The sequence below is a fragment of the Hyla sarda genome, chromosome 11 (genome assembly GCF_029499605.1).
Source record: "Hyla sarda isolate aHylSar1 chromosome 11, aHylSar1.hap1, whole genome shotgun sequence".
Lineage (NCBI taxonomy): Eukaryota > Metazoa > Chordata > Amphibia > Anura > Hylidae > Hyla > Hyla sarda.
Window position 1 is genome coordinate 25,093,215 of NC_079199.1, and position 14,177 is coordinate 25,107,391.

Here is a 14,177-nt window from a genome sequence, read left to right on the forward strand (position 1 = left end):
TCTGGTGCCTCCGGGAATTTTATGTTGGAGTCCTTTGTTAATAGATTCAGCATCCCGGTGACCCGTCTCGTCAAACCGCTCTACATTTCCGCGGTCAACGGAGCCAGATTGGACTGCACCGTGCGTTACCGCACAGAACCCCTCCTGATGTCTGTCGGACCCCACCACGAAAGGATTGAGTTCTTCATTCTCCCCAACTGTACCTCTGAGGTCCTCCTCGGTCTGCCTTGGCTCCGGCTTCATTCCCCCACCATTGATTGGACCACCGGGGAGATCAGGAACTGGGACTCTGCCTGCCACAGGAAGTGCCTCTCCCCCCCTCCCAGTCCCATCAGGCAAGCCTCTGTGCCTCCCCATGGCCCCCGTCCTGGTGTCACACTGCCCCGTGCCAGGCCTCGCCCTCTGCCCTCCCTCCCCATTCCCACTCCTGCTGTACTGCCTGCCGTTGAGGAAACCCTCCATTCTTTCCAGGTGTCCTCATCCCAGGGGAGGCAGTTACCGGATAAAGAGAAGGGGAGACCTAAGGGGGGGGGTACTGTTACGCCTAGCGCTCCGGGTCCCCGCTCCTCCCCGGAGCGCTCACGGCGTCTTTCTCCTTGCAGCGCCCCGGTCAGTCCCGCTGACCGGGAGCGCTGCACTGTCTTGGCCGTTGGGGATGCGATTCGCACAGCGGGACGCGCCCGCTCGCGAATCGCATCCCAGGTCACTTACCCGTCCCGGTCCCCTGCTGTCATGTGCTGGCGCGCGCGGCTCCGCTCTCTAGGGCGCGCGCGCGCCAGCTCTCTGAGATTTAAAGGGCCAGTGCACCAATGATTGGTGCCTGGCCCAATTAGCTTAATTGGTTCCCACCTGTTCCCTGCCTATATCTAGTCTCCTCCCTTGCACTCCCTTGCCGGATCTTGTTGCCTTGTGCCAGTGAAAGCGTTTAGTGTGTCCAAAGCCTGTGTATCTGAACTTCTGCTACCCATCCTGACTACGAACCTTGCCGCCTGCCCCCGACCTTCTGCTACGTCTGACCTTGCTTCTGCCTACTCCCTTGTACCGCGCCTATCTTCAGCAGCCAGAGAGGTGAGCCGTTGCTAGTGGATACGACCTGGTCACTACCGCCGCAGCAAGACCATCCCGCTTTGCGGCGGGCTCTGGTGAAAACCAGTAGTGGCTTAGAACCGGTCCACTAGCACGGTCCACGCCAATCCCTCTCTGGCACAGAGGATCCACTATCTGGAAGCCGAATCGTGACACTCCTGCTCTGGACAGTTCCTAAAATGGACAGCAGAGGTCAGTAGAGAGCACTGTGGTCATGACATCAGAGAAATCTAAAAAGAAAAGCATTTCCTCTGTAGTATACAGCCCCTAAAAAGTACTGGAACAATTAAGATTTTTTAATAGAAGTAATTTACAAATCTGTTTAACTTTCTGGCACCAGTTGATTTAAAAAAAAAAAAATTCCACAGGAGTACCCCTTTAAAAATACTTTTTTTTATATATAAATATAAAAAAAAGGAACAGCAATTGGCAGCAAAATGTTCAAATATATTTTGTGACATTTTAGGGCTTCTAGTACTGCTGTCAGACAAATGTTCATTTGGAGCGGCAAGAAGAAAGCTGTTGATGAGCCATAAACAATCCCATATGGAGTTTGCCACAAGCCATGTGAAATACACAACAAATATTTGGAAGAAGGTGCTCTAGTTAAATGAGAACAAAATAGAACTTTTTGGCATACTACATATCTCACTTGTAAGACTTTAGGAGCCGGCATGGCCCCTTTAAGTAAATAATGCTGACTGCAGTACGATGCACAGCCTGGGGGTTAAGAGTGCTGTTGTGCTGGAAAAAAAAAACTCAAAAGTTGATGCAGCTATTCCAAAGATCATGGGGGTCCCAGAGGTCAAACCCCACCAATCATTAAGTGAATGCCATAACTTTATGAGAAAATTTTTTAAGTGTACCTGTCATATCAAAGAAGAAAAAAGGCTTATATACTGTATGTTAGTCACTAGGTCATGAACATGTTTTATATGACTTTTTTACGTGTCCAGCTTCTGTATTTGGCTCAAAAAATCCCTCCGTTCTGCTGCTCACTCATTCTAAAATCCACTGCCCAGGAAGGGGCATGTCTGAGGCAAGCACTTAGCCCGCCTTCACTCACCATGCATTCACTTCCTCCCTGAATCTGCTGTGCTGTGCTGGATCTCTTCATCGAATCACTGCAGGCTTCTCTGTAACCCCCTCCTCTCTGTTTTCATTCTGCAGTCTGATAGACAGGACAGGAGTGAGCACAGAGGAGTGCTAGTCCCGCCCTCAATTCCTGGACTTTGTCCTTGCAGTTGTTTCAGCTGGGACAAAGATGATGCTGCAGCCAGACAGGATTATGTTCTGGATGGTATGGGCACCCCCTAGTGGTCAATTTTATAAGCCATGATTTCTATAAAAAGGTGGGGAACATTTTTTTTTATGTACTATATTAGAAAGATTAATGTTTTGTCAAGATGTACAACATATAAAAAGTTTTGGATTCTGACAGTGCCTATTTAAGTCCGATTCTACAATTCATCCTCTGTGATACACAGAATGCTGCCCGACACATTATCCATTTAGAATCCCATGTATGTCCGTCTTCCGATCTTCTAAAGTGACACTCCGCACATAGAGAGTGTATAATATACATTATAATACAATCCCATTTAACATAAAAGGTATCTTATTGTCAAGTATTTCCCTTGAGTGAATGAAAATGTTTGACGGAAAGCTTTGATAATACGTGTACTTGACTGTTGATGGCTTTGCTATTCGTGCATTCTTTTCAGACAATGTATCCGCAGTAGTGCCTATAGGAATTATTACTATAGTATTTGTTGTGGCTGGAAGGGAAATATTAATATTTCAGTAAGTACGTTCGGAAAAGCAGACATCTGGGAGATGCTATTTACATGGCATTTAGATGGCTCTTTTCTTCGCTGGCGGTGAGCGTAGTGTAGATGATTTCACACTTAGAAGATAGCCGATAGCCCTTTTGTTCAGAGCTTTTAGAAGACTTGACCTCTTGATATCTATTGTTGCTGTAGGACAATAGTAGTAGGGTCAGGTAAGTATCAGACTGATAATATTTCCATTTTTTTTTTGTATGTACAGAATAGGTTTTATAACCATACATGCATTATTGACTTTCATAGTAAGATTAGAACTTTAGGACCAGCATGTGAGCAAAATCTCCTCCGCTGGTGCCGAGTAGAGTTCTCCTTCGCTGGTGCTTAGCAGACTTAGAGCATTCGCCATCTACTGTACTGAAGGTATGGTTCAGTAGGGGGCAGAATACAATCCAATGTACATTTTAGCATTGGTTTATAATGGACCGAGGCCTGGCTCTAGTGGAAGAGGAAGAAGATCGGAGAGAGTCTAGAAGGCAGGGCCGGCTCTGCCTATAGGCAAAATAGGCAGCCGCCTAGGAACACTCGATGGGGGCGCCTCTATGCCCACAGAAATAAAGTTGGCCAACATCTGAAGCACCTGCCCATCCAGCAAAAGCTTATCACCCCAGTAGTAAGGTGATTACACGAGGAGGGGGTTTGTTCCAGTGTGTGACCCCAGTAGTAAGGTGAGGTGTGTCAAAGGGCAGCAAAATTAGCTTTCGCCTAGGGTGGCAAAAATCCTTGTACCAGGCCTGCTTGAAGGTGTTAGACAGCTGGACCACATCAATGGCATTCTATGGACGTAGTTGTTGTTTGGTATCCATATAACAGTAGTCTCCCTACTGAGGACATTCACATGTTGCAAACCTACAACTCCCAGCTGAGAGTTGTAGTTTTGCAACATCTGATGTGTCATAGACTCATCATAGACTTCATTAATGTAATACAGGAAAACGGTAGGGACACGGTTAGAACAACAAGACACATATATCTGTCTGTGCTTCCATAACATAGAAAAATGCTTTTATTTTCTAGTACAAAGTGTCAAAGAGGTGTTCCCAAACCCCTAAAGTGCTGGGGGCTGGAAAGCATCCTAACTTCCCCCTCCCTTCCCTGTCCCTGCTTGATTGACAGTCAGCTGGTAGCAGAGCCCTGTTTCCAAATCTTCCTGTGCCATGCATACAAAATGTGTGAGATTTGGAAACAGGGCTCAGCTTCCAGATGTACGGCACTCTAATGGGAAATTTAGAATGCAGCCACTGTAAGGCTATTAACTCTTTAAATCCTGTGATCACAGAACCCAAATCCAGTATAATACTAGTGCCAGTACTTTAATGCAGTTGCAGGGTACCAATGAGCTGACATGATGGCTGGAGGGTCCCTACCTGCCTCGGTGCCATCCGATTTTATTTCTGCTTCTCCAGGCTGCTTGGGTAGGCTGAAGAAGCAGAGCGCTGATAACACTGATCAATGCTGTCTCCAGAACCGAGCCTGGCTACTCACCTGTCCTTGGAGAAGAGTGATCCCAATCCTTGGAGACCTGCAAGAGTGACAACCTGCTCAGTTAATCACCAGCCTGTGGCGGCCACTCTGCCCCAAGGACAGGTGAGTAGCCGGGCCGAGTTTTGAAGATCGTAGAGGACCCCAGCAGTCTGACCCCTAAGATCAGACACTTATCCCCTACCCTATAAGTTTAAGTTACCCAGAATACCTTTTTAACAAAGCCTAATCAATAGTGTGGCCAGACCTAGGGCTCATTTGCCCAATTACCGGCCTGTGTAAAAGGACCTTAAAGGGGTACTCCACTGGAAAAAATAATTTTTAAATCAACTGGTGCCAGAAAGTTGAACAGATTTGTAAATTACTTCTATTAAAAAATCTTAATCCTTCCAGTACTTATCAGCTGCTGTATGCTCTAGAGGAAGTTCATTACTTTTTGAATTTCCTTTCTGTCTGACCACACTGCTCTCTGCTGACACCTCTGTCCCTTATGGGAACTGTTCAGAGCAGGTACAAATCCCCATTGCAAACCTATCCTGCTCTGGACCATTCCTGACATGGACAGAGGTGTCAGTAGAGAGCACTGTGGTCAGATTGAAAGGAAATTTCAAAAGGAAATAACTTCCTGTGGAGCATACAGCTGCTGATAAGTACTGGAAAGATACACATTTTTCAATATAATCAATTTACAAATCTGTTTAATTTTCTGGCACTAGTTGATTTAAAAAAAAAAAATAATAATTTCAGTGGAGTACCCATTTAAGGGACTTTGATTTTGAAAGTGTCAGAATGAATTACCATATTTTCCCATGCATCGCCTGATAAAACTCCAAGCTTCAATTAGTTTTTCACCCCAGGCTTTCGCCCGTGGGTTTGGTTGTCTACATTTTGGCCTTTAAGGACGCAGAACATAAATAGTCCTTTATAGTTAGTGATCTAAAAAAAAAAATTCGCTAACCATTAGGTGATAGGCTGGAATATTAGTTCAGATAATGAGATAATTCTCCATGTATCCATATCTTGTATACAATAAAGGACATGTCTATTCTATGATGATACACATTCATTATGGTGCCCATATCATAGGCTACGTGACAGCCGGCCTCCCACTGATCAAAAGAAGTGCCGAGACCTTGCGTTGGCCTGTGAGACAATAGAATATGTTAATTATTAATATTACCGCCATCATGTTCAATTATAGCAATTATCATAGAGCCATGAGATTGACTTATTGGTCCCTTGGTACCTGGTTCCTCTGAGTCATAGTCCCAATGTATTAAACAGCGCAGATTTCTACCGCCACCGACTTCTTCCATTTAAGTCGTATCTGTCAGATTAATGATACTGTGAAACCAGCGCTAATTCACTTCTTCCGAAATCCTCAAAATGCCAATTTAATGAACTGATCTTCACGTAGCTTTTCCTCAGAATACCTTCAGAGGATCGATACAAAACAGGAGCAAAAATCAATTCTGAAGGGAAGATCAAATTCTAAACTTCCTATGAATATATTCTGTGGTGTAAAGGGGAATATATAATATACTACTAGAGATGAGCGAACTTACAGTAAATTCGATTCGTCACGAACTTCTCGGCTCGGCAGTTGATGACTTATCCTGCATAAATTTGTTCTGCTTTCAGGTGCTCCGGTGGGCTGGAAAAGGTGGATACAGTCCTGGGAGACTCTTTCCTAGGACTGTATCCACCTTTTCCAGCCCACCGGAGCACCGGAAAGCTGAACTAATTTATGCAGGATGAGTCATCAACTGCCGAGCCGAGAAGTTCATGACGAATTAAATTTACTGTAAATTTGCTCATCTCTATATACAACACCAAAAATAAGAAGAAACTAGCCAAAACCGTAATTAGAAAGATACAAAATAAATCTTTAATAAGAAATCACAGAAATAAAACATATATTAAAATAGCAATGGTACAGTGAGAAGACCGTAAATATACATACATCTAGTAGTCAGTGGCCACACTCATGCATCAGCAGTAGCTATATATATATATATACAGTGGTCCCTCAACATACCATGGTAATCCGTTCCAAATGGACCATCATTTGTTGAAACCATCGTATGTTGAGGGATCCGTGCAATGTAAAGTATAGGACAGTGGTCTACAACCTGCGGACCTCCAGATGTTGCAAAACTACAACACCCAGCATGCCCGGACAGCCGACGGCTGTCCGGGCATGCTGGGAGTTGTAGTTTTGCAACATCTGGAGGTCCGCAGGTTGAAGACCACTGGTATAGGAAGTTATACTCACCTGTCCCCGCCGCTCCGGACCATCACCGCTCGTCACCGCTGCCCTGGATGTCGCCCTCCATCGCTGTCGCCGCGTCCCCGGGGTGTCCCCGACGCTCTGGCAAGACCTCTGCTTCCCCGGCATCCTTGCTCTCCGTCGCCGCTATCACGTCGCTACGCACGCCGCTCCTATTGGATGATGGGACGGCGTGCGCAGCGACGTGATGAGGACAATGGAGAGCGTCAACAATGCAGGGGATCCCAAAGAAGAAGCGCCGGAGCCCCGAGGACAGGTAAGTGATCGTCAGCGGACCACACGAGGCACCGTAAACGGCTATCCGGTGGCAGCTGAAGCAGTCTGCGCTGCCAGATAGCCGTTTATGCGATGGCCCCGACATACAAAAGCATCGTATGTTGATGCTGCCTCTGAGAGGTCATCGTATGTTGAAATGATCGTATGTCGGGGCCATCGTAGGTCGGGGGGTCACTGTATACACACATATATATATATATATATATATATATATATATATACACACACAACCCGTTCCTCCAGGTTTCCGGCCAATTTGTGATATTCCTAGTTATATTCTCCTTTTCTGCAACATTCTAGTTCGTCCTTTGGAATTTGAATGCCTTTCTTATAACACCTGATGCAGTAGTCACTGGGGAGGTTATGAGGGCTATGCCGGGCGTGGTGGTCCCTGGTGTTAATGTTATGTGCTTAATCTGTGACCCCACAGCTTTTGTCAGTGAAGCTGTTCTCGTTTACAAAGTGCATGAATGAGACCTCTGAACACTAGGATTCTATGAAATAACTTGGAAAACTTTACTGAACTCTCTGTGACATTCCAATGAAATACAGATGCCTACATGGGCACTGTCAGGTCCAAAAACTTGTTATATGTTGTTACTGGTGAAAATTAAAGAGCTTTTGTAATATGGTTGTTTCATTTTTTTTGAATATTTAATAAAGAAAAAGGGTCCTGAAAATCCCACCATTAGGAGTGCCCATACCTACTGGGACACTAACCAGTCCTGCAGAAGCAACAGGCTTGTCCATGAATCATGGACAAGAGATGACTCATGGACAAGGCTGCATGACCAGACACACCGATCACCTCCCACCACCACAAGGAAGGGACATACCCGGCCCACCATTCACCAATCACCTCCCACCACCACAAGGAGAGACACGCCCCCTTTCACCACACACCAATCACCTCCCACCACCACAAGGAGAGACATGCCCCCTTCCACCACACACCAATCACCTCCCACCACCACAAGGGAGGGACATGCCCAATTCCCCTGAGAGGATTTCTACCACTGTGAGCAAATGAAAAGAGGGGTTTTTATAATAAATATAGGTGATAGAGGCATAAAAATTACATGTAATTTACATTACATGGACAGGATTAGGGACTGAGTAACATTTTTTTTGTGTGTGGTGTCTGACAGGAACACTTTAAATACAGCTTGGTGCATTGAACATTTGGTCATTGTCCTTTAACAAATGCTTTTATATCAGCTTTACTGAATTTTGAGATTTTGAGGTTCTTTCTTAGCACTTGTAATGACTTAAAGGAGTACTCCGGAGCGCTAGTACTTAAAAAAAAAAAAAGTGTACCTCATCTGATAGCTCTTTCAAAGACCTTTCCAACAATACCTCATTTGTCAAATTTGGCCCAGCCATTCTCTTGTAATTGCCACCTGTAGCAGTAAGCAGCCATGTCATAAAGACTACATTTCCCATGACTCCCTGCACCAGCTTCCTGTTAGCTGCTGCACTCTCACCCTCCTCTCCCCCCTCCCCCCCCCCCCAGGAAATTATAATAAATTATAATAAAGTTCCTTCCCTCCTTCCATGTACCCACTAGCGCAGTGTTTCCCAACTAGGGTGCCTCCAGCTGTTGCAAAACAGTTTAGTTTAGCAACAGCTGGAGACACCCTGGTTGTGAAACATTGACATAACCCTTGTGCACTACTACAAAAATGTGTCCATCTGTGCCAAATACCTGAGATCATGTACGGTGGTGACGTTCGTGCCACGCCCCTAATAAAAACAATACATTTTTGGAAATATTACGATATGGATGTGAATATATGCGGAGAGAGATTTTTATTTTAGAAATAAATCGAATTTTTAACAGAATTTTGAGAAAAAAATATTTTTTTTCCCCCCAAATACCTGGCGTTCTAAACTTGCTAAAATCTCCTGTAAGCATGGACCAGTCACCGAAAGAGTTAATGTACGGCAGAACTCACCTGTGCCCGGCAGTGGATAGGTCAGAACCCTCAGGTTAACGGTTTCAGTGCTGGATGAAGATGATAGGATCCGTCAGTCTGGTTGCAAATAGCGTAGGGCTAACGTAGGCAGCGATAGGAGCCTAGCGTTAGCCCTACGCTATTTGCGTAGTACTGCGCATGCGCAGAATAAATTAACTTTGGGGGAGTAGCCGGCTCCGGCACAGCCCGCAGTGACTTATGGGAGCGATGAGTCACCGGGCTAAGATGGCGGCGGTGCAGAAGAAACAGCGGTCATGCGTCATAGATTGAAGAAAAAGGAGCCAGCTTCCGTTAGAAGGAGAAATGCGGGAGAAGACCAGGAAAAGAGCGATAGGGATAAGGTAAGTCATTTACAATGTTATATAACTTTGCTTTAGGGTTAGTTTACCATAAATAAAAAAAACTTAGCATCGGAGTACTCCTTTAATGCAGATGTATGTATGTGTTTTCAGGTTCTCAAGTTCTTAATCCAATATGACTGAGACTGCAAAATGTAGACTTCACTTTACTTAGGCTGGGTCCACACTACGTTTTGTCCCATACGGGAGCGCATACGGCAGGGGGGAGCTAAAAGCTCGCGCTCCCGTATGTGACCGTATGCGCTCCCGTATGCCATTCACTTCAATGAGCCGACCGGAGTGAAACGTTCGGTCCGGTCGGCTCATTTTTGCGCCGTATGCGCTTTTACAACCGGACCTAAAACCGTGGTTGACCACAGTTTTAGGTACGGTTGTAAAAGCGCATATGGCGCAAAAATGAGCCAACCGGACCGAACGTTTCACTCCAGTCGGCTCATTGAAGTGAATGGCATACGGGAGCGCATACGGTCACATACGGGAGCGCGAGCTTTTAGCTCCCCCCTGCCGTATGCGCTCCCGTATGGGACAAAACGTAGTGTGGACCCAGCCTCACTCTGTGGGGGCTTCTGTGACATGACACTCCAGAAAAGGTGTATCCAGGGAAGTGTTCCTAACATGGCAGACAGGCAGCACTGACCAAACCGTAGGCCAACAAATAATCCCATTCATTCAGAGAGACCCTCAATCATTGGCTAGGAGTAGCATGTGACCAAAGCACTTTTAAACTGTGTACAGTGTATGCAAGAAATGTTAACCCTTATCACCATGTAAGACCTCAGTGTAGGCATTAAACAAGGTGCAATGCACAGAAATACATTTACAGAACTCTCCAATACCTGATAAACATTTTCTGCATTAATCAAACCTTTTCCCCCCAACAACTCTATAGTGAATTGTAGCTGGCAAAGTTGTATTGGGAATGGGAAATGACACTTGTATTCTCTCCCAGATGTGTTTATCAGATGTTGTAAAAGGGACATTAATCTTGGTAGTTGTGAGGTCTTTCTGGGAAATTTGTGGATGGTTTAGACTGCTCAACCTGTACTGTATTAATACTATGTAACCCAGGAATAAATATCTATTGTACAATAAATGCAAGTTTGCCTTGTACCCAGTGGTCATTGCTAAAGTTTTATTTTCAGGTTATAGTTTTTTATTTTGTTTGTCTTTTGCCGTCTTGATTCCTGAGGCTGCAGTGGGCATGTGTGTACATGCGCATCATTGCTGAAGCCAAGGTCTGTGCACAGTGTGAGACTGGGGTGCCGACTGCGGAGAGCCCACCAGTGGAATTGAATCTGGGGGTACACCCCACTGTTATTGTACATGAAAATATTACCCATGACTTTTAGGTCTCATGCACATAAATATATTCTCTTACCTTGGTTGATGAAGTGGTAAGAGTGGCAATAACCTTGCGATTACCATAATGTAATACTAAGTCAGGGTGCACTTACTTTCCAAGGCCCTTGTGTTACTGTTATGTAAAGGTGTGGTCATGGTCAACCCTCTTAAAAGAGGGGAAAACAAACTAAAACTGGCATCATTTAGACATATTACTTTTATTTTTCTGCCAACAGAACCATATAGAGGGTTTGTTTTTTGCTGGATTAGTTGTACATTTTAGTGGTATTTTTCATTTTACCATTTAGTGTTTTGTGGAACCAATGTACTGTGGTCTACATACTAATAAGACAGAGCATTGGTACTATTGGTCTGGTCCCGCCATGTGTATGGATATGCACTATAAACCTCCCAGTCCAAGTGATCCTAGTGGTGCTTCTTGCAGGTAGTCACAAATGTCCGTACAATATATTACCAAAGAGAAAACTTCCTGGTGTACTCACCGATGATCAGAGCCTAGTTTATTGCAGTAAATCTAGGAACAGGAACACAGTGAGAACACGGCCATTCACAGCACATCACTGCTTTGTCAAGCGGCCATCTCCCCACTTTTGTAACTGGTATTATTGCAATAAACTACTTTCCGATCATTGGTGAGTGCTGCAGGAAGTTTTCTCTATGGCTATATATTGTATTGCGGTAAAGTTTGGTAAGGAAGAAGCAGCAGGCGCATAGGGTATTGAGAGCATGTCTCACGTGCAAGTTCTATAGGTGGTTCGAGACGAAAGAAGATGGACCTATTGCTATGCTTGCTCAGGACACAAGTGGCAGATTACCTAGTCATCTTGTCATTTTAACACCTGCACAGCCGGTCAGACACAGAGTCAGTGAGTGACTATGTTTCTGTTATAACTAGACACAAAAGTCATTATCCATATCCAGCAAACTTGTACTTTTAAACATAGGCCTTCACACAGCAGACGCCGCATATAGAACACCTTTATGCCATATCCTAATAGCCTACAGATCCCAAATTGCAGCTAGGTGGAAATCCTCTTCTGTCCCTTCTACAGCTGACATTATATCCTACCCTATCATTAAGGAGGGCGAAACGCGTAGGTAAAAGAGACCTACCACAATTTTAAGATTGTATTGTACTTTCCCCCCGATATATTGTTCTTTTTCTATTTCCACACTTATATTAGGAGTAGAATTTATTAGGGACTTTAAGAATAGGGCTTCACCTGTACCCCTTTTTTCCGTATGCCCCCCACTCATGTGTGTAGCCCTTATTATTTTTTTACTAATATCAGTAAAAGTTATGTTTTAACCTAAAAAAAATAAAATAAAAAAAAAATTAAAAATAAATAACTAGACGCAAGATGGGGCCCATCCTCATTCAGAGGCCCACAGAGAGATTCACCCGTTCTCTTTTGGGCCAGTCCAATCCTGTCTTTGCATTACTTGGATAGGCTATGGATTCAATAGGTTCTTTGCCATGCTTCATTTCTCCTGTGGTGGCGATAATATTGCCCACCGTCCTTTAATAGTAATAAGCGGAGAGCACATAGTAATCTGCAGCATATTGAGTCATTTCATGTTTTACTCTGGCTCACCAGCCAGAACATTCATATGTTATGATATCACTCAATCATCTTGATATACAGTATTATGTATATTGTATTTCAGGTAATCATAAAGCACTGGTTAAAATTCCTGCGTGGGTTCCGTTTTTGTTATTGTAATAAAACATATTGTCTATCTTCAGGACTGCTGTTTCATATTAGCACTCACTTCTGGAATCGAAAGCAGATGATGTTGTCTGTCCACAATGGGAATTTATACGACTTGCTAGTGATGTGTTATCTTTACAGTTGCTGACTGGTGCTCAGGACTCCATGCTGAATCCATCTTAACACCCGGCCTACCCATTACTAGTGTGTCTCTGAACGATGATGAGGAGGGGGTCATGTCTTCTTCAAAAAAACACCCAGGTAAGAACAAAAGTTCAAATTAAATAATAATACATTGTATAAAAAAAAATTCTAAGACAAAGCTGTATTAGGATATTATCACTTTAACAACCCATGATGGATATACTTGATTCATTGTCATGGCAGTCCGAGACCTTCTCTCCCGAAATCTGCTCCTGTAGCCTGCCAAAAACAGGCTGTATTATCAGATCACAAAAAATTCCGTTCAATGCATTTTAATACCAATTCAATGAATTGAATAAGAAATCAAATAATTGATTATTGAAGTCCCCTAGTGGGACTGAAAAAGTGTTAAAAAAAAAGTTAACATAAAATTTTTTTTTAAAAAAAGCCATACCAACATAAATATTTGGTATCGCCACGTGCGGAAATATTGGAGCGATTAAAATATGATGTTAAGGCACAACAAATGATGGAAATGTAAATATATATATATATATATATATATATATATATATATATATATATACCAGAATTGTGGATTTTGGACACATTACATTCCACAAAAAAGGTAATGAAAAGCAATTAAAAAGTCCAATCAATGCCAAAATGGTACCAATAAAACCTACACAAGGATGCCATTTCAAAGTAAAATTGGTCCTGCAAAAACAAGCATGTTCTGCCCTATGGAGTCCTTGGCATTTATGTGAACCTGAATAGAGAAGAGTAGAGTAGAGTAGAGTGGCTGTTTATATACATAGAAATCAGTTCTCCCGAAGCCAAGCAGCATCCCGCTTTGTACAGATGAGGTGTAGGAACCCCCAAAACAGTTATCTACAGATTGATCTCTTACAGATAACAACATCCTGGCATACCCATTATTTTTTGGTATTTTGGAATGATAGGTCTCGATGTTGACATGAATACATTTTAGTAATAATATTCAGGCAAATGGTTAGTATCTAAATAATCTAGTCATGAAAAATGGGACACTAGCGGTGACTGGCCCTATTGAGGCATATGGACATCATAGAAGGGTATCTAAGTTTTAAAGGGGTACTCCCGGGTAAGTATATCTAGCTATCTATCTATATATATATATATATATATATATATATATATACATACACATACTGTATATAACTCCAAAGCCACTATATTTTCTAGATATGTTCCCTGTAAACCATTCTGCCTGATATGCATTGCTCCTGTGGCCCCTGTTACCTTCTCTGGCTGCTTGATATTCTTTTCCATCCTTCCCTTCCCTTGCCTACATCTCCCAGCAATCATTGCAGCTGTTCTTTGCCAGCCCCATCCTCCTGCTCTAAGCAGCAAAGAGAGGTTCAGTGTCTGACTGGCTGAAGCTGCACACACCTCCCAGCTATCACCACTAAAGAAAGCATGATTCATCAGTGCAGGACAGAAACCACGTGGTCTTTGTCTCTCAGGAGGGTGGGGGCTGCTTTCAGAGAGGGATTATGACAGAGAAAGAGTGGATGGCTGGATGATGTCATTCCAACACTTCATGCATGCAAGTTGCAACCAAAGAGAGTAAACAGCTCTATATAGCTAATGAATGATATTTAGAA

The 14,177-nt window shown here is 43.6% G+C and overlaps 1 protein-coding gene across 2 annotated transcripts in view; it reads left to right on the plus strand.

The window, feature by feature from the left end:
- Window positions 1-14,177, plus strand: part of LTK (leukocyte receptor tyrosine kinase) — a 214,678-nt gene that overhangs the window by 79,339 nt on the left and 121,162 nt on the right. For both annotated transcript variants that reach the window (XM_056545591.1, XM_056545590.1), the window contains exon 2: window positions 12,529-12,648. In XM_056545591.1, coding sequence (XP_056401566.1) covers window positions 12,624-12,648 — 25 coding nt within the window. In that variant the 5' untranslated portion in view covers window positions 12,529-12,623. The remainder of the gene's footprint in view (window positions 1-12,528; window positions 12,649-14,177) is intronic.